This window comes from Galendromus occidentalis, unplaced genomic scaffold, assembly GCF_000255335.2.
Source record: "Galendromus occidentalis unplaced genomic scaffold, Mocc_1.1 scf7180000076522, whole genome shotgun sequence".
Taxonomy (NCBI): Eukaryota; Metazoa; Arthropoda; class Arachnida; order Mesostigmata; family Phytoseiidae; genus Galendromus; species Galendromus occidentalis.
The window spans coordinates 65,425-84,923 of NW_003804511.1; the positions used below are offsets into that span (position 1 = coordinate 65,425).

At 50.6% G+C, this 19,499-nt stretch overlaps 2 protein-coding genes across 2 annotated transcripts; both read left to right on the plus strand.

The window, feature by feature from the left end:
* The first annotated feature begins 1,999 nt into the window (after positions 1-1,999).
* Positions 2,000-10,009, plus strand: tim (timeless). The gene is given in 17 exon segments (XM_018642080.1): positions 2,000-2,018; positions 4,405-4,502; positions 4,755-4,816; positions 5,379-5,562; positions 5,662-5,889; positions 6,006-6,183; positions 6,268-6,460; positions 6,593-6,837; positions 6,925-7,346; positions 7,495-7,706; positions 7,817-7,902; positions 8,009-8,189; positions 8,287-8,349; positions 8,444-8,582; positions 8,718-9,396; positions 9,529-9,786; positions 9,927-10,009. Coding segments are annotated over 17 exon segments (3,330 nt in total).
* Positions 10,010-16,757: 6,748 nt separating this feature from the next.
* On the plus strand, positions 16,758-19,151 carry LOC100906539 (uncharacterized protein KIAA0513). The gene is made up of 6 exons (XM_018642081.1): positions 16,758-16,792; positions 16,905-17,079; positions 17,190-17,383; positions 17,558-18,095; positions 18,669-18,801; positions 18,914-19,151. The coding sequence occupies exons 1-6, from the start codon at positions 16,758-16,760 to the stop codon at positions 18,970-18,972; spliced, it is 1,134 nt and encodes a 377-aa protein (XP_018497597.1). The 3' UTR covers positions 18,973-19,151.
* The last annotated feature ends 348 nt before the right edge of the window (positions 19,152-19,499 follow it).

Genomic DNA, 19,499 nt, shown 5'->3' on the forward strand with positions numbered 1-19,499 from the left:
ATTCCCGCGAGAGAGCAGGATGCAGAGGAACAGCGTTCGCCGAACGCAAAATCGTTTATTCTATGGTATTCGAATGTCCGACGTAAGACTCAGGCTTTCCAAAAAAGCGCAAATCTATAGAAGGATCGCGGTTCTTGACAGAGGGAGCTTGCTTTGGCTGCTCGCAAAGATGCTTTGTCGAACGCTCAGGACCGCTTGGAACCGCTTTTCCCGAGAATGCCTCTCTCTAAAACGCTCATACTGGCGGACAACGTTCGATGGTTCAAGTTTCCGAATTCGATGAGAACGACAGAGGACTCCGCGAGAATTTCTTCGGAATGAGCATCGGATTCGCAGCCCGGATTCGATCGGAATGACCTGGATCGTTCGGAATAATGTGTGAGGTGGAAAACAGACGCATGTTCCTCGGGAGGCTCCGTCGGATTCGACGGCGCTCTTGAATGCTCGAAGTGAAGCCGGAGCGCGCGTCTCCTCCTACGATTTCCGCTCGTCGCATCGCTCCCAGCCCACGATGCATATATCCATAATAATCGATAAAAACATATTACAGCAGGTATTGGAAGCTGGGGTAGCGCCGCTGGTCCCTTATAAGCGGTTATCGATTTTATTCGGGTCCCTCATGACGAGTATCTACTGTGCTTGTGGGATAGACCTGAAGGAGTCTCGTCGGACTCTATCGAGCCCCCTGCAAGAGAAATACCGGGACACGGGGAAGCGCGAACCATTCCGCAGTTGAAAGGAACTCATAGACGCCCTTGCGACGCGACGCACAGTGAGGCCGAATTGAATTCTAGGTGGACTAAAGTCCTTGGAAATTCATCCCGTTTTGATCGGTCATGGGTTGGAAAATGTTCGGGAGACTCGGAAAGTCGCGAGGCAATGATCACCGCATTTTCCGCGTCCCCCAGCCACCCTGGTACCTGCGAGAATGGAATTTTCTTTTTGACGACAATTTTCTTTGAATTCCCCCCCCCCCCCAATCGGTGAAATCGGGGGAAAATTATTTTCTGCGCCCAGTTCCCGTCCTGATCTCGCAATCCCGCATGATTCCGGTCGAGTCAGCCGATTCTGCATTCTGGACTTGCTGGGAAGCTCGGAGATTTATTAAATTCTCTATGTCAGAAATGCTGTGTCCCCACGTGTCCTCCCTCTAATCTATCTCTTTTTGAGGAGTATCGGACCTCTACTCGCCGCAAAAAAAAGTTGAGCCGCGAAACCCAGCGGTTCTCGAACACTGTCTGTCCGAAGTTGGGATCTGATATCTGATCTCGTGGATCGGGACCACTCTCATGTAGTTTTTCGAATCCGAATCAGCGTCGGAGACGACTCGCGCTTTTTTTCCGTTCGGAGACGTAAGCGTCGCATCTTGGCGCGGCGTAGACTCGTTCCCAGAGTCCCAGAGGTAACTGGAGAGCGAACAGAGAGCGACTATGTTCTCCAACTCATATCCACCAAGATCCTCAGATCCTCTTATAGTCTCTATGCGGCGATTCCCACGGAATGAAGGAAAAACTCCGGATCCAGAGGTGCGATGCTCACTCAACTACCATTCGTGCCACTCATTAACGGGACATGTTGAATCGATAGAAGACGACGATGCTAGACCCACAGGAGAGGAATCAGAGGGCTCTGAGGCAGCTTCCGCTGGCTCGAGCGATCATTGATTATTCTGCTGTCGATGAATGAGTATTACGGAGTTGGAGGAATCCGAGTAGAATAAAAAGTGAACTCCGTCCCCGATTAATCATATCATGTTTTTTCCTCATATTGTTGTTAGTTGTTGCTCATCTCACTCCTTGTGGTGTTGGAAATGCTTTCAATAGTCTTCCTTCGCTACTCCAGACTTCCAAAACCTCAGAAAGCTGAAAAATTACATGGAACACTTAAGTCCAACCAAAATCCGATTTGGCCCCACTGTGCGAAGTCCAAAATCGATGTTATTTTCCGATAGCGCATTCCAAGGAGCAGTCAAGAAAAGATCCGGACTCACCGCTTAAGGATGAGAGTCGACGCTGCAGGTCAGCCTATCGATCCGTCCCGATTCGTTCCCGGAATAACTCTCCAGAGGAGGTGATGACCTCTTGGTGCCCAGGTGGAAGATTGATCCTATGATCGAGACTAAATGATTAGTATTCTGCTGTGCATCGATTCTCGAAACAGGTTCTGATTCCTCGATGAGTCTCCTCGCATCGGGTACTTTAGTCTTGAAATTGATTCGGGGGGTGAGGGGGCGGGTTCGAGACGAGGGGGGGTTTTCAGGAGACCGAGCGTAATGGACGCATAAACTTCCCGCGTCAACAACTCCGCGGCAAGGATCTGCGCATCGTATCATCGCAATCGCGGCGCTTCATGCGGAATCCGTACTCAACTCAAAATGAAGTCAGCTAGGAGCATTTATGCTCAGGAATTACGTCAGTTCCTACGATGTTTCTATTGGCCGCCACCCTGATTCACATTGCCCGACCCCGGGAGGGGAGTATCGTATTGCTAGGCTTGTGACGGTAGCCCAATGAGCAACGCCCACTGGGAGCTCGTGGGCGCAGGCATGACAAAAAAGATAACAACAAAATAGGCTTGTCCAAACATCTGCGGATGAGAGGACAGACAGCGAATCCCATTGTGTTTCTGGCCTACTGTCGAGGGAGAGAGGAAACCTCCACACAATTGCACAAGCACGTTGGCACGCAGGCACGCTCTTCCATTTAGCGCGGTCTTTCAGTCAGCATTCCTTCAGAGGCAGGAGCAGCCGAGAAGCTTCAATCGGAGTTTATGTAATGCAGGGAAGGGTAAACTGGATATAAGCGCTTATCGCGAAGGCACCCCACTCAGTCTGTCGTCCACTGGCAAAGCTGCAGAGTCGGTAGGACCGACTGGCTGAGCGACGAGCTTCCCTGGTTTATCCACCAGTTTATCCTCCATTCGGGGTTCGACTGAAGCTCGCTCTCCCTGAAGTTCACGCGTCAGCCCCAAAGGAAACGACCGATAATTTAAGTGTAAAATCGGCGTCTTCGTTCGTGGATTCGACTGCCGTGCATCAGGCCCTACTCAGTCCCTGAAATCCTTGAGTAGAAGATCCAGAGCCACTATCCGGACCTGTCGCTTATTGGCTACCGTATGCCAAAGGTATGTTTCTTAAGTGGAGATAGCTCGACACGGTCGACGTAGGAAATGGGCCTTAGGTTCGACCTTCAAGAATTCCCTCTCTCGATTCGAATCCGGAAGCAAATCATCATTTCCGTAGCAATTCCCTTAGCTTCGTCTCGTATAGATATACTCCCCAAGATGGACCCTGAGAAGGGATGAGCCCATAGGGACGGGGTATATCAGGGCAAACACGTTCACTTTTTTGATAAATTCTGCTCGGATCGTATGATTATTCCCGCGAGGAGAATGCCACGACACAGGCTCACACAATGATCCCTGCCGAAAATACACGCATAGAGTAATACTTCCATAGAATGTCCAAGTAAGGCACGATACGTGTGTTTCAGGATTATTGACTGACATCCTTGCTACGGGGATCCAGTTTCGTCCAAATGCGGTTCGATCGACGTGTGTTTAATGTTGGCTTCTGTGAATTTCCTTACGGAAACAACGTTCCTTCCGGCGCTCTGCCTTTCGGACATATCGCGAAGAACAAGCTCTCAGCGAGTTCCCGTGTTTTCTGCCGCCGTCTATATAAATTAAAAAGTCACTTCGTTAGCGGTCTTGTAACTTAATTGGGTGAGTTGACCCGGATCGGAAATTGTCTCATGCCGATGTCTCGTGAAAAACCTAATTCCCCTCCAGTGTGTGCTCGACTCCCGAGTTATTCGTAGCGAATACCGAACTCTTGCGGCTCCGATCGGCAGGAGACTTCTGCGTAGATCAGTTTTTCTTTGCATGGTCGAGACTTGGTGTCCGCATGGATCGCAACAGCATGGAATTGAAAGCGTAGGAACGTTCTACTTCCATCTTCCGCAACCTCGGTATCGATGAAACGAAAGCTAAAGCACGAAATTTCAGAGGATGGTCGACGACGCGGGCAGAGTTATGTGCAGAAGACGAAGCGAAACCATCGGGGGGAGGAGCGGCGGCAGGACTTCTGGGGGTGCCAGGATCCCTGTCGCGGCTTCCGGGCTTGGCATCGCTAGGAATATCGCTTCTGCACCTACTCAACGAAACTTTGCGCCTGGTCCCGCGGTCGAAGGACGCCCTTATTTCCAATGGCCGCAGCAACTCGGAAGATGGAACGGAACGAAATTCGTCGTCAGTCCCAACTGCCTCAGTGGGTGTCCTGATTTTTCAGCTGACAGATCTCTCTCTCTCTATCTCTGTCCCTGTGCCGGGGACTTGAAGGGAATAAATGAATTTACAAACTATCGCCATGGTCGGGGTTGAATCAGAAGCATTATGACCTTTCAGGCACCCTGAAACTGATGGACACCAAGCTCCGGGAAGAAGCAGCGGTGAAAAGTCAGAGGATCCGCCGTCTGCTCTCGAAGCCCGAAACTCTGAAAAAGGTCCGTGGCAGACTATCAGCCGTCGGCTCCTCATTGAGGTGTTATGATGATTGCATGAATCGTTGTCGATGCGAGACACAATCTCTGATCGACGGGCTTTCTAGAGGGTTTGTTACGGCTGAGACGACTATCGTGACAAGTCTTCTTGGAAGCTTTTCGATTGGACTTCACCATCTCCATTGACCCTGAGGCCGAGAGGTATGCCACCTGCTTTAGACGCGGAAGCGGGAGCTACAGATTTTACCCTTGCAGAACATCATTCCGGTTCTGATTGAGTCTACTGAAATTCCCCCAGTTTTCGATCCCGTTGTGAGGTGAGTACAGAACAACTTCCGGGCGATATAATATCTTATCAACGACAACATATTGCATTTGCTTCTGGAGAGCATTTTGTTAGCGTTGCGGGAGTCCGCTATTTTCCGTCGCTCCTCGACCGCGAGCTCTGGGTTTCTCTTGTTCGCATCAGAGAGCCATAGAAGAGATATGTTTTCTCAATCTGAGGAAAACTCCCACGATTGCACAATTCCGAAGGCTGCCCGATGCGCCCCGTAATATACAGGCGCGGGAGAGACTCTCGTGGACGAGGGCAGACCTCGGAAGCATTTCATAACGGACTCGCTTGTTATGACTCACGTGAGAATTATCCCAACCCACGTTCCCTATAAAACATCCTACGGGTGAGCGGTGGAGGTCCCATTGAAGATGCGCTCTCGAATGAGAGTCCGATTCCGCTTATGTAAATCCATCACACTCAGGGATTAAGGGCCATGTTGAGTTTCAAAACGAGTGGGTGTTAGGAGCTTTACATTAGGGACAAAGCGAACACGAGCTCTTTACGCTTTTTTTCGAGCCAAGTTTTTCGTTCTCGCTCCGCAGGTTATTGGTCAATGTCACTACGCCGTTGGAGGATCTGGTCGATGCGGAGCGATGCAACCAAAATAAAAATGGAAGGAACCTTTTGAAAAGATTGTCGAAAACGTCATTGGAGATAAAAAAGACTTTCCTTGATTAGCGAACCACTCAAGCTGTGGTGAAGTCAATCAAGGCCAAAGTTACCAAGGCGAGTGGATTTTCTGTTTTTGGCTCCCTCTCCTCTCATCGTTCAGAGAAAACGTACGGTGGCCTCAAAGCATGTCCTGACGCTCTTATTCTCTCACAGGATATCGAAAATGGTTCTCTCAGCACTGCCGAAGTTGCGAGTGTATGTCTGAACCTGACTTTGGTTCAAAATCTTCTCTACGTCCCTGATGCGCCCCAGTGCAACCGATTCCGAGTGAACGAACAGAACCTGAAGACATGGATCGAGATCAAGAACAAAATCGCTTGGAATCTGATAATTCACGGACTTGAGGGGGTCCTCATCCTCATGATAAACAGCGTCCACAAGGTATGCGATTGACTCTAATTTGCCAACGCAAGAAATCAACTTCATGCGCGTGTCGAGGTCGACCACATCGGTCCACTATTCTCAGTCGAGTTTTTTTTCCGTTTCCGAATCGACAGGAATCCTGGGCGCTGACTATAGTCCAGATCATCTCATTCATTTTCAAAGATCAAGATGTAGCGGTCCTCCAGAAGCAGCTCGGGGAATGCCTCGTTCCGCTTGAAGAAAATTCTTCGGCAGAAGACGATTCCTCCAAATCCAAGAGCAGTCTCAACGAAGATTCGAACGGGAGCGATGGTGAATATCGAGGCCTGGACGTTCATGAATCATCCCGTAGGCTTGCGATAGGGACTCACGGACTGATACCGAATTCCGCCACAGTGCTTACAGAATTGAACGAGGGCGAGAAGAAATGCGATACGGCGAACGAAATGAATCGTTGCGGCAGACTCACGGCCAAAGAGATCCAACAAGCGAACGCAACTCGAGAGAAGAAGACCGAGAGTGAAGGGGCGGGGTCGTCGAGCTCTTCGGGCAATCAAGACGATTCTGGCTTCTCTCAATGCGATTTCAAGTGAGTCGAAGGTCTCACGCTGCTCAGAGGAAGAAATGCTAAAAGGAATTTTCACTCGATCGAGGAGTCGAGCTGCTCCAAAGCAGGGAATGTAGATAAACGATCGAGAAAACATGAATCCAAAATCCACAGCTCGTCGAGTCCGGAATCGTGCGATTCCCACGGATCATCCTCGAAAGAGTCGAATGCCTTCAAGGATCGCAGCAAGCCTCCGGCCAAAGCTGAAGAGTCGGCGCAAGGTCCAAGAGAGCAAACGTCGAATTCCGTGACAAGGACAGGCAGCGAATCGAAGAAAGCAAACTCGCCGCATTCTTCGTCGGAGAGCGCCATGTCCTACTCGTCCAATGGACAATTCTCATCATCTGGCTCCGACAATGGTAAAGAAAAAAGGATTCCTTGTCAGTCTCTGACACCGAGTAGATGTCTCGTCAGATTCTCTTCGACAACGGTTTTTTCCTCCTCAGATGCATCTGATGCCCACACGAAGGGACATATCAAACATCCGCATCACAAAGCATCGTCGAAGCACAGAGCAATGCACTCGAAGGACAGTCCTTCGAATTCGGACTCTTCCATGGAACCGGATGTCCAAAATAGGAGTCTGAAGCTAAGAACGCATTCGTCGCGTAAATCATCCTCGGCGATCAATAGTATGGGCCGTGCTCACAAGTATCCGTGCACTGCCAGCGTGTGTCTGGATGCGGCGAAGTCCGCATGCAGAAACTCCGCTTCAGCTCGCGATGTTCTGTGGGAGAGGAAAAAACGCTTGATGCTCCGAGACGCCTCAGCCGAAGTTCCCAGTCAAGACGAATTCAGCAATTTGCTCGCTACGTTCACGGTGGCTTTCCTCCACAGCGGCTTCTCCGCCCTCGTGGTGACTCTTCGTGTAAGCATCGACGGCGCTGACGACAGGAGAGGCTCCCCTCGCAACTCACAATGTTTACCCCGGAAAAATGAGGACTCTTATTCCTGAATCTTGTTCTTGAGCGTTTCACTCTGACAGAACTCATTATTGACGATGATACTTCTTCCAGCAAATCTACATCAGCACCAAAGGACGCCATGTGTTCAACATCAGCTGGCTGATAGCGTACTTCATGAGATTGTCAGTCGCCGTGGAGCTCCCCTTTCATCATATCCGAGCGCTGTTGACGCCGGAAATCGTGGGTCTTCTAGTCTACGAAGCGGTGAATTCGCATCGAAACCACAACGATAGTGGGGGTTTTCCCGAATCTGACCGTCGCACGTGAGTTCTCGATCCTGATAGTTGCATTTTCTACACCGTACGGCGTGAATTCCGCGTTGAGAAGTGCCTGTGGTCCGAGCGGTATTCTTAATCGCTATTCTCTGTTCTAGCCATCAATGCCTGATTAAGGCGATTCGTGAATTGATATGCTCCGCGGATCAATTCTGTTACAAGGAGGATGTTCTTCACATTTTGGGTGAGGAAGCTTGTTTTCAGGCGGGAGTTGAATGGAATGTGGATCTCGTTGACGGAGAGTATGATCGGAAACGGCGAGAATTCTCAACTCCATTCTATCATTTCAGCGCCCATAGTGCAAATGGAGGACCTAAGACACAGCCTGTTGTACTTCATACGGAAGCCGGTGGAACCCAGGTTGGCGATCCTATCAGACGCTATCGCAGCGAACCACCATCTGATGATTCTGATGGACTGGTGCAACCGGCTTCACGATATCCAGTTAGACGTTCGCCAGCATCTGCATTTGTGAGCTCCTCAAATAATTTGGTTTTCATCCAATATTCTCGCTTAGAGGACATGAGCTGAATACTCAAAGAAATACTTATCTTGATCGTTCCCGAAGGTTTGCGAATCGAGAGGTCATGGATAGCTACAGTGACGTACTACAAAACTTTCGAAATAATTGGTGAGTGCCCTCATAGGGACACTGAGGGGTTTCTCTGCCTCCGAAAATCGTGAGAAGAGCTACATTGAGTCTTGTCTACAATTCCGTGTTTCAGCGCATTCGTGAATCATTGCGTACTGACAATGATGCAACACGTTGCCGTCGACTTGGACGATCCGGGAACCTTGCTAACACCCAAAACCCTCTGTTGTTTCGTGGAGCTTCTGAATGAGCCACAGATTCAGATTCCAGAGGTGGGTCCGATCTCCCTTCCTACGGAAAAAAAGAGCCCCGCACTTCAGAAACGCCCACAGCTTAGAGTCTTGTGCAGAAAATGCCGAAGATATCATGCGGGAAATCAGGAGTTTCCAAAACCGATGTTCTTGCAGCGCTTTGGGGACTTCATGAACGCGATGATCAATCGTTACCTCAAGTTGAATAGACATCCGCGTCCGTCGACACCCGGCTGCGGCAGTGAACAGAGATCCCTGGACGGACAGAATTCCAACACCAACAATTCAGAATCCAATATGTCCACGGATTCGAGTTCGAACGGCAGCACCTCAAGTCTCAACCGCAAGAACCCGAACAACCACGGCGACTCGAACGATCGAGAAGACGACGCGTTCGAGAACGAGCCAGAACAAAAGAAGAACCTGCAGAAACTGCTCGAATGTTATCAGAAATTCTCGAAGAACGAAGATCCCATAGGATCCGTGATCGATCACTATAGGGAGAAAGGAATTCATTTGGAACGGGACGAGATCTTGGAGAAAGTGATGCACCTCCAAATGGAATCGCATCGTGAGCAAATGATCTCCAACGACATCAATCAACTCCTGTTCGAGACCGAAGACTCGTCCAGCTCTCAGGGTTCGAACACCAGTTTCGATGGAAGACCGATGAGAAGTTGCGCTTCGGAGTCCGACAACGACACCTCGAATAGCGGAAGACCCCGGCCTGAGCTGAGCTTGGAGGCTATTCTCGAGAACCTGACCAAGCAAGGGAGGGCCTCGGACGTGCTTTGGATCCAGAAGGTCCTCCTTGAGATGACCCACATCAAGCTGAGTACGATCTCGGGACCGAGAAATTATATTGGCAGAATCTTGTGATCCGCCTTCGAACCGCTTCCCGGCTCGGGTTTCTATCCAAGATCCATCCATGAGAATTCGCCATGTTTAGTATCTTCTCTCGTTTCAGTCAACCAATACAAGCGACCGTCGATGCATTCTCCAGTGGAAGCTATATCGATGTATAGTTTCTTGTTGGATCGCGACACGCCGGTGGTTGACTTCACCTGCCAGCAATCCCAAGCTCTTCACAGCGAGACGTTCTTATCGCTCGTTTACCAGGTCGGCTTGAAAGTCAGTCCGCAGAAACAGATCAGTGCTCCGCGAGAGCTCTCTCTTAAGCAGCTTGTAGAGAACGCCAGTAAACTCTCGCTTTCGACCGAAACAGGTTCGTGTGCAGATCGCTCGGTGGGCTCTGAACGCCAGATTGATTCCCTTAATTCGTCGTCTGAGGGAAAACGCGCTCTGTCTTCCAAGTTCCTAGCCTGACAACGAATCTCTCTTCCAGCGAGCATGTGACATTATCAGATGGACTGCTCAGCTTCACGGCGCAACTCGAGGGACTCGCATACGACAATGAGCCCTTCGCAGACGTATCGCCGGAAGAGTAAGAAAATTCTCTGTGTATCCCACTGCGATGAAATGTGCTCTGAGCAGGACAACGTCTTCTCGTGTCCTTGACGCGCGACGTCAACCCCTGAGCTCTGGAAGCGTGGAGGAGAAGTAAGAAGAATTTCCCTCCATTGCGCGGAGAGCCGGCCTTCGATGCCTCGGAGGCTGAGGACGATTCTAAGGAACTTGAGCTTCAATGACATATGTATCTCCGCAACTCCACGGTCTCGATCGGAGGGCGATTTCCTCCGCGAGGATTTGGATCGATGACAATGAATCCATCGATACAGATTTTGATGGAGTGCCCAGAGATAGCCTGCTGGCGTCCTATCTAGGTAGATAGATCTTATAATCGATTCAACATTGTTAAAGATGAGTCTTTCGAAGCTCTCGATCAGCGATCCATAGTGTGATATTTCCCACCCGACGACTTCCCGGAAGCTGTTATCCGGACCGCGCCAAGGATCGATGTTCAACCACGAGCAGCAGCGGAAAACGATCAGGAATGCTGAAAAATCAGCCCTCTGACGCTACTCTCTTGGCCTGATCGGCATACCCAATCGTGAGATGTCGAAATGTGTCACCTATGATCCCTTAGAATGTCAATCTGTGTGAACTCTGCCTCGATTCCACTGCTCGAACCGAGACTCGAATAGCTCCGGTCCGCGTCTGCTGAGCTAAGTACCCCATCGAGCCGAAGCGATGACGCGGCGACTCGTTCATCGTATTAGCTTGATGCGACGCGGAGGAATTAGATCCGAGCCAGTTAAATCGGTTCGAGAAGTCCGATCCGAGAGGGTGGGGGGGGGGGTGGGGCGTGATGAAGCTTCTGCTGCCTTGACCCCGCCTCTCGTGATCCGAGATAGATGGACGTTGACATGACGGGATTAGATAAGCTCGGAGATATTTCCATATATATTCTATACATCGTAGTTCTCCTCGGTACGGCTTCTTGAATGCGAATACGCAGTCCCAAACTATCCCCGAGAGTTGCGGTTGATTGTCATCTCGATCATTTCGGTCTGGTCAGGGGTGTCGAGAATACCGATCAGACCCATCGCGGTTATGAAATCTGTGTCTCCGACTCACTCAACGCTTGACGAGATCGACCTGCCCGCCCCGTAAGTATCACAGATATTTGGATCGATATTTAGCTTGGAATAAACAGTAGTCTGAGCTCCAGTAACAAACAGTAGTCTCGAGACGTCTCCACTGACCATTCGTGTTTTCACTTGTCCCGCCGAAAACTTCCCGCAGTGTGTCCTACACGGCGCGCAAGTCCGCCACCCTCATCCAGTCGGTGAACATCCCAATCTGAAGGTGAATCCACTGTCTCGACTATTGACAGCAGAACTCTGGTGGGAATGAACCTGCGACGAATCTGTTTAATTCATAAATGTTGAAGACAGTAACTGTCGAGACCGATCTGCGATCTTCCCATGGAAGTTGATTCCAACATCGTAGACTTCAAACCTACGAGCTCAAGGACCGCCATGGATCTCTGGGGCACATATAGAGACAAACCTCAATGACCCTTCTATACCAATGAACTCGCGTCATGATGAATTCAATTTCGATTCGGACCCCATAATATTATCCATCACGCGAGACCAGGTCATATGGATGAATAAATGCTCTGGTCGAGCTTGAGAGCACTGATCTAGATGTCCGCGATCATTCGATCGGATAAGATCACTCCCTAGCACGCTCCTCAAAAACTCCATCTCATCTCTATATCAAAATGAGGAGGAACCGCTCCTAATGCTCGCTCCCCAGTATTCTGGATTCAAATCAGGCAATTTTGTGGAATAACTCCGGCAAGGCAAAACGCGGCTTAAGGCTAGTGAGGACCACGCTCTCACGGGTCTCTCTGGCCCAGGAACTTTCACGGAGAAACCAACGAAATGTCCGAGAGTTCCATGGCGGCGGGATATTCCGTCGCATTGCCTGCTTCCCCGTGGGGAATTTCCACGGACGTACATCGGTTTTCGTGCATCGAAGAGGTTAATTACGATGGAATATTCTCTCCGAGAAGTCCGTGCCATCACCCTGTTGAAGCAAACGCCACGCGGACGCTTGTACCGTGCGGATGTCTTGCTGTGGTGAGTAGCGTCTTTGGCGGAGTTTCAACTCTGGTACGGCGCGTACCGACCCGCGCCCGAGGACAATTCAGCGCATGCGCGAGGAAAATGGCAGCCTCCTTGATTTCGAGAGACTTCGAAGCAAAAGTTTGTGACGATCCATGAACTCGCTTTCTGCCATTCGATTTCTTCGAGGCAGAGCGTGTCCGAGGTGAGGCAGCGACGGAAGATGGTGAGTCTGGATCGAGTCGATTCTCGATTTGTTGCCGAGACCACTCCGGGATTCTCGTCGTGAGTATCGGCGTACGCGTTCGGGTATCTCACAATTCATGATTTTCCGGAACACAAGAAACTAAAAAGTTCCGACTGGAGTTGATACGCACTGCCGCGCGAGTCGAGTGCCAGGGACGTCCGGGATCGATTCGATCGCATTCCGATGCATCCGAAGGACTCCCTTCACGCGTATCGACAGGACTCTCTGTGGGAGAATGTGATTGGAACGAAGCGCAAAACCGTGCAACTCGCAGGAATTAAGTGATTTCTCGAGTGATCTTCAAGCGATCTCCTTTTCCCGGAGTGTCGGACCCGATGGCGGCTCAGCCGGAGAAACGGGACAGATCCCGCATACTGTGTGGGAAATTTCCGAAAATAGCCGTTTACGGCCACGATTTCCGTCAGCAACGTGGCGAGTTTCCACAATCGCCGCGCTCTGTCGACGCCCTCCGGCTCTCACATATACCTTCGAGATGTCGGACTAGTCGCCGTTTCCATCGACTAATTTGATCTCAGTGGGTTTTCGTCGATCAGCTCCAACCGCTATCCGCTCGACTGAGTTAGGTAACACCCAATCGGGATGCTTTGCGGACATATTACTGCAGTCGGTGTCAGCTGTTCGTCTGTTCGAAAATCTTCGTCCTTGGCGAGTGTGAACGACAGCGCATGGTAAAGTTCATCCTAGAACAGCTGCTGAGCATCACCCAAAGCTCATCCTTCAGTGGACCTGGGAACAAACAACACTTCGTTATCCGTTGTGCGCCGGTGGCATTCGGATTCGCTGCCAGAGATGCGACAGAAACGGAGGTAGTTACCCTTGTTGGACCAGGAGGGTCGTCGCGCTGAAAGTCGGATAGGAATCGGTGCTGGAACTTCCGACTATCTCAGATCGGAGAGGTAGATGACAGTTTGGATGAGCGTTGGGAGAAATGAATCCGATAGCAACGCTAGCAAGGATATTTGCCAATCGACAGATTCGAGTGGACTTGAAAAAAAAACATCTGGGCGCACAGCATCGCGACTTCCAGTCGGGTTTTAGTTCATGATGATCTTTCTCTCGGCCCTTGTGAGTCGTGAAAGTTATTTCGGAGCGAGAGGAAATGTCTACGCTCAGTTTCTAGCCTTGTATCCTCCTCACCCGGGACCCTCAACGCTGCCACCGCGAACACGTTCTGACAGTCCGTCCGGTCTTTCTCGACTGGCGGATCTGTCGGAATTCTCTCTTGGCATCTCCGATCCCGCTCCTTGGATACAGCTCAGAGGAATCTTCGCAGAAGCAAACACCCTGAGGACGATGTCTCTCCAGAAAGGTATTTTCGACCGAGAAGCTGGGATTATTCTTCCCCGTGCATCGTGTGTCGATCGCTTCGTGAATTCGCTGTATCGGGTTTTCGGACGATGCTTGCTCTTCTTCTCGGATATCTGGGATCGGGCGCAGGATTTCGGTTCCTGGACGGGATCCTGCCTCGGTGCTCATTCGAACCAGTCCGGATCAAGCCCACGAGAGGGAAATTTGCTCGAGCTCTCAGTTACACGAACCTGCTGAGTAAAATCTTTGAGTGGGAAAGCCGTTCTTCTGACGTCTGCTGTGAGCGGCCCAGGAGCTGTTCCGTCCGGAACTCCCGGGAACCATGTTGTTTTTACGGTTCTCGTCAGATGTTCCGATGTTCTGTTCAGAAGCTTATAAGGTTGATCTTATTAGCGATATTCGGCGTGTTTCTCGAGCGCGCTCGGGATGCTCTTTGGCCGGAGATGCCTCGATAGATCTATCCGGGCAGGTTTTCCGAAATCAGTGTTTCTGAGGGGGCTGTATTTCGAAGAGTTCCTCTACGAGTGAGCATCCGATGATCCTCGACAGCCTCTTCTCAGCATGAGACAAATCCGCAGGAAATTCTAAATCATTGTTTTCCTTTGTTGGTGGAATGGGGAACTTGTTTGAGGAAAATTGTGCCTGGCTCGTCGGAGGCCGCAATGCTCGTTACTGGAACCTATATATCGCTTCTATGAAGTTTTAAATTGAATTCATGGAATAGCTTCTCCAATTCTGCAAGCTGAGCTCTGGGCTCGGCCTTGCCCGTAGATGAAGTTTCACCTGGCCCTGAATCTCGAAGGACGCCCGAATGATTCTCAGGTCCGAGTGAGAATCAATGACCGGAGATATGGAGGGGACTATCGCATCCATTCGAAGCGGCTCCAATTGCGGCTTCTGTGGATTCACCTGCCGACCTGATTCGAGCGGAATGAAAACTCATCGGGCCGAAGGCTCCCTAAAATCTTTCGGAGCTGATCGTTTCCTATAAATTGTTGATCGTCTCCCATCGCAGTTGGATCACATCGACTAAATGTCGGTGAATTGCACTCTTTGTTGAGAGGGAATGCGTTTATTCAAGATCTGGATAAGTCAACACGCACTGGAAATATTTTCCACTTGGCTCGAGAAACAATCCGAGTTGGGGAATCCCTGTAGCGTATCTCTAACAATGGTCAGACGTCAGGTATCCTTCAGCCTTTCGGAGTCGGCGTGGCATATAGCCCGAGGAGATGCATATTCGAGTCGAATCGACGCGCTATATTGGCGAGCCCAGACCGAATGGCGTTCTTGAATCCTATGTGGAGTGTTCACTACGGCGATGGACCTTGGAGATCGGAGAAACAATCTCAAGTACTCGCATCGTTTTGCTGAGGGCGTTCTGAATTCCATGGAGACCTTCGTGTCAGAGAGAATGATGAGCGGTCCTTCTCAGTCTCACAACTGGAGACGTCGAGCGCGTGAATTCGGAAGACGTGTACGCGAGCTCTCGACGGTCACGATCGTACTTGGGTAATCTGGACCTCTCCATCCAGCTGAAATGTGTGTGCCGATTTTTATTTGATTCACAGCGGTACTTCATTCGGGCTTCCCAGTGAGCTCCCGGCAGCACTCATACCTTGGAATGAATTGTTCAGATTTTGTGTCAACGTCAAAGACTGCTTCCATGGAAGTTGGGAGGAGTATAGGGGAATCGATGGTGGAACGACCCATTCAGTTTCGGAAACTCGTCGTAGACTTGGAAGGAGGAGTGATGCGACTTAGAGAAAAGTGAAAGTTCTGGATTGATTCCAATTCTCGTAGGATCTGACACTTTCAGATGCAACCTTTGACTCGTGCGCAGGTGAAACTCCGCCCGAAGGAGGCTTCTCTGCTCCAACATGGGACGGGCTAAGTGCTCGTCTGATTTATCATTATCATTATCTATTACGAATGCTCGTATGTCATCATTGAACGGAGCATGACCCAAGACGGATGCGTGCTCCACAAGCTCGGTCGGAGTTCAAGTCGATCGTCTCTGTGAGATCACCCAGCGCGGCTCTTGGCCATGTAGGTTTTATCGGATCGATCCTATTCTCCTGGAGCTTTGAGCCTCCGTGCTCTCTCGATTTCGGCGGATTCCCTACGAGGTCCAAATGTGGAAGTGTCAGCTGAGCTGACTGATGCCGGAAATCTTCCTGCAAAAGTGATTTATTCGAGTTGGTGACATTTCTTCCAAAGAGATGAGCCTCGGCTCCCAGGAAGCTCGGCAGACAGCCTCAGGTACTCCTGGAACCTCTTGGAGCATGCTCAAAGTTCCCCCAGATTCGCATCCTACGGCCGCTGAGGAGCGTCCTTGAGCGGACCTCGCGAAGACTGCTCAGGATCACTAATCGACGTTCGCTCCGTGTCCTCCGCAGAGAGCAGCCGACTGTCGGGTGTTGGCAAATGCGTTAAATTTCTGATGACCAGCCGACTGAGCGCTCCCGGGTGTTGCGAGACACAAGGAGCTCGGAGCGTGCGTCAGATGCGGCAGCTCGTTGGTTTACTCTTCCACAACTCGGCGCACTCGACCGCAAGTGGACGATACTATCCGGCACCAGCACCGTCGTCAGCAGCTCCATCAGACCCGCAAACTTCCACCGGTAAACAATCCAAGGTAAGCCTCGACAGTCCCCAGGCTCATTCCGGAATGAATATATTCGACGAATGTTCCAGAGAAGGGTCAGCGGTGACAGACAGGGGCCATTCTCTCTATCACAGGGCGGCTGCGCGCACAAGAACTCGGTCGCGTCAATGATTTCGTCTGAAGCAGACTCCGCGTTCGCTTCGAGAAACGGTAGGCACATATCGCGTTACCGAGCTTAACATCGAATTCTTTAGTTTCCGATCCGAATCCAATGAATCGTGGCTCCCGCAACGCGTTGTGGCCCAAGCGATGGATAAAATAGATCGAGATGAAGAATGAGGTCAGCTCGACATCATCTGTTCATCGATTCTTTTTTTCCCTCTGCTGAAGGCGAAAGCGAGAGCGTCGGCTCTCTAGACGCTCCCAGTAGACGGCGATCGGGGCAGTGTTCTTTGGACTTCAAACTCTCCATGGAAATGCAACAGTGCTCGGTGGCGGAAAAAGTGCAACGGTGAGTTTCAGACTCGTCCAAGGCTTTACAAGCTCAAATCCCGGAATTGTATGCCCTGCGTGGACAGAATTCCTCCGTGAGAACATGGCTACTACCTTGGCTTCCTTTTCAGTTGGAAAGAGGGTATGGGAAAGAAGCGGGCGGCAAAGTCGAAGTCGAATAAATTAGAAAGACTAGGATCGAGTAACGAGAGCTCCAGGCATGGCACAAGGCAGGAGGACGGATCTCGAGACTCCCTAGACAGTGGCCTTAATAGTTTATCCGCCTTGGATGACGATACGCATCGCGTAAGTTCTAGTATTTACGATCTCCATGCTTGGTCTAGCCATGAAATAATATGTATATTCCGACCGCGGATGCTTCGAATTCCGACGTATCCCCATTGATCTTTCGTCAGGGATCACTGAACGTCCTGAACAGCCGGATAGGCTCGGCTTCCCCTTCGAACGGCGAACACGACGTCGACGATACGCCGACGAGCGTTATGAGTAGCATTGCGTCGGACTGTGAGATCGATGTCTCGGACATCGAGGAGCACGAAGATCGACCACATCAAAATCGGAGCAGTACCGCCGAGTCCTCCTGCATGAGGTAATGTTTCCTTCTTCCTTTCTTTGTTCGTTCCCTCCTCTACTCTTAGGTCTTCCTGCTTGACTCACATCGCTCCAGGCAAACACTATCTCCCGCAATTCCTGGACTCTGCGGCCGTGAGGAATACCTGAGCTCTGATGACTTCGATCTGATATTTGAAAATTCTAATCGCAGAGTCGGATCGACAAGTTCCTTCTCAAGCGGTGGAGACGAGGAGCACCAGGCTAGCGTAGTTCCAAGCAACGATGAAGTCATTGCATTCATGGAGACTTACGTCGACAATATTTTCGACAACTACGAGTTGATCAGCCAAACTGACAAGGCAAAGTTCGGCGCTCTAGCCAGGATGGCCCAGGGCCGAGACGCGTTTGCTCGGGCCTTGAACGCAAAGCGTGTCGGAAATCAGCGGGTCGGAGAAGGCGCCTTCCTTAGTCTTAACCAGAGCTTGGCCGTGATCCTGTTCGAATGCAACGAGGCCCACGACTGGTCACCTGCAAAAGTTCTCATGAACATGTGTCTTACGTTCTACGTCGAGAATGAAAATTCGGAACGCGAACACCTCTACACACATCTCGCACCGCAGAGGATTTGGAAAAGTCTGACCTTCTGGAACTGCGCTTTTTTCGAAGCGATTCTTTCGGAACGCGCAAAGTTCAACCTTCCCACGACGACGGTCGGAGGCGTCATGCAGGTTCCCGACCGGGAGTCCCAGGTAGGCTCTCATGAAATTTGAGTAGAGCTCGGAAGTTCAGGCTTTGAAATATGCCGGAAATGGTAGGCGAAAAGGCACCAGAATACCTTAGAATAGGCACAAAAACTAGGCAAAACAGGCGTGATGTGCGGGGCAAACGCCGCATCCGACCGTCAGTCCCATCAGCCAGTGATCGAGACCGGTCTGATTGGTGGCACAATTTCTATCGCGAAATTGTGATAGATTTCGAATCATCGAAAAGAAAAATTGACGTCTAGGCGGATCATCGGATTCTATCGGAAGCAGGACTTGTTCCTGGAGCATGGGTTCCCCGACCTTATTCATCGTCGAATCCATTCGTGGACCTAAATTGTCCCGAAACCCCCGGAATTCAGCGTCTTGTTCGCTTAAAAAGGCACTTTGAGCAAGGAAAAACCTCAATTGGTATTTTCGATAGAGAAGCGTCCAAAAAGAGGCCATAGACATTTATGGTAGAATGCCTGAACTTCCGAGCTCTAGTCATGGGCATCGCACATGATTTCCTATGGCTCGTGAGCATGGCCCGGAGAGTTCAGCGTTTTCATTAATTTGCAGCGGGAGTGTCTCGAGAAAATCACGTTCAGTCAATTAGCCACCTTCACGCATAATATGCACGCCTTCGGGTTGCCTTTGGAGCTGTGCCTTGAATTCCTAGAGAAGCAGGTTGTCATCGGGAACCTCCCGACTGGTGAGTTGGAATTTCATTTACTTTGCTTTAATGCAATTATTCAACTTTTACTACAATTATTCAAATACGATCTCGATGGCTGACAAGACAATCGATATTCTAACTCCTGCAGAGCTTGAAGAGCTCCTCCACGACAACGTTACGCGACTCTACGACCGGCTTTCGCCATGAACGCGATGAGGCGTAAAAGCCGGAACGTCCCGCGTCGAGGGAGCTGTTGCTGATCGAGTCCGAGCGAGAGGGGTCCCGGAAGCGAGACGGAGCGAGGCTGGAGGGATCCCTCGCGGTAGTCCACCCGCTGTACGGAGAGCGCTACACAAAGACGAGCCACAGATTTTCTATTTATCGCTGTTATACGAAACTCAACGAATACATCGCCTATGGCGGCTCGTGTCCATGGAATTCCTCCCCTCCATACAAGAAGGGGGATTGCCCCCTCACGAGACTGCCGCTTACAAGTCTATCAAGTTCGGTCTATTCGAAGGGAGTCGAATCGTTCGCGATTTTCCGACGCGAAACCGGGGCTTCCTCGTATCGTTTCCCTGACAAAACGGTAATTCCCCCGTCGCGCATCTCCTCGGCGCACGGGGAGGACCCAGCGGCACATGGAACGATGCAAAACTCTGTTACATGGAATGCATGCGTATATACATATAAAAAGAAGTTCAGTTGTCGACGATGAGATCGCCTTCCTTCAT

Bases quoted from the DNA above. Each gene is read 5' to 3' on its own strand.
- LOC100906539 (XM_018642081.1), top strand. From the start codon at position 16,758: ATGCAACAGTGCTCGGTGGCGGAAAAAGTGCAACG. The intron at 17,080-17,189 runs GTAAGTTCTAGT...ATCTTTCGTCAG, and splicing joins TGGATGACGATACGCATCGC to GGATCACTGAACGTCCTGAA. The intron at 18,802-18,913 runs GTGAGTTGGAAT...TAACTCCTGCAG, and splicing joins CATCGGGAACCTCCCGACTG to AGCTTGAAGAGCTCCTCCAC.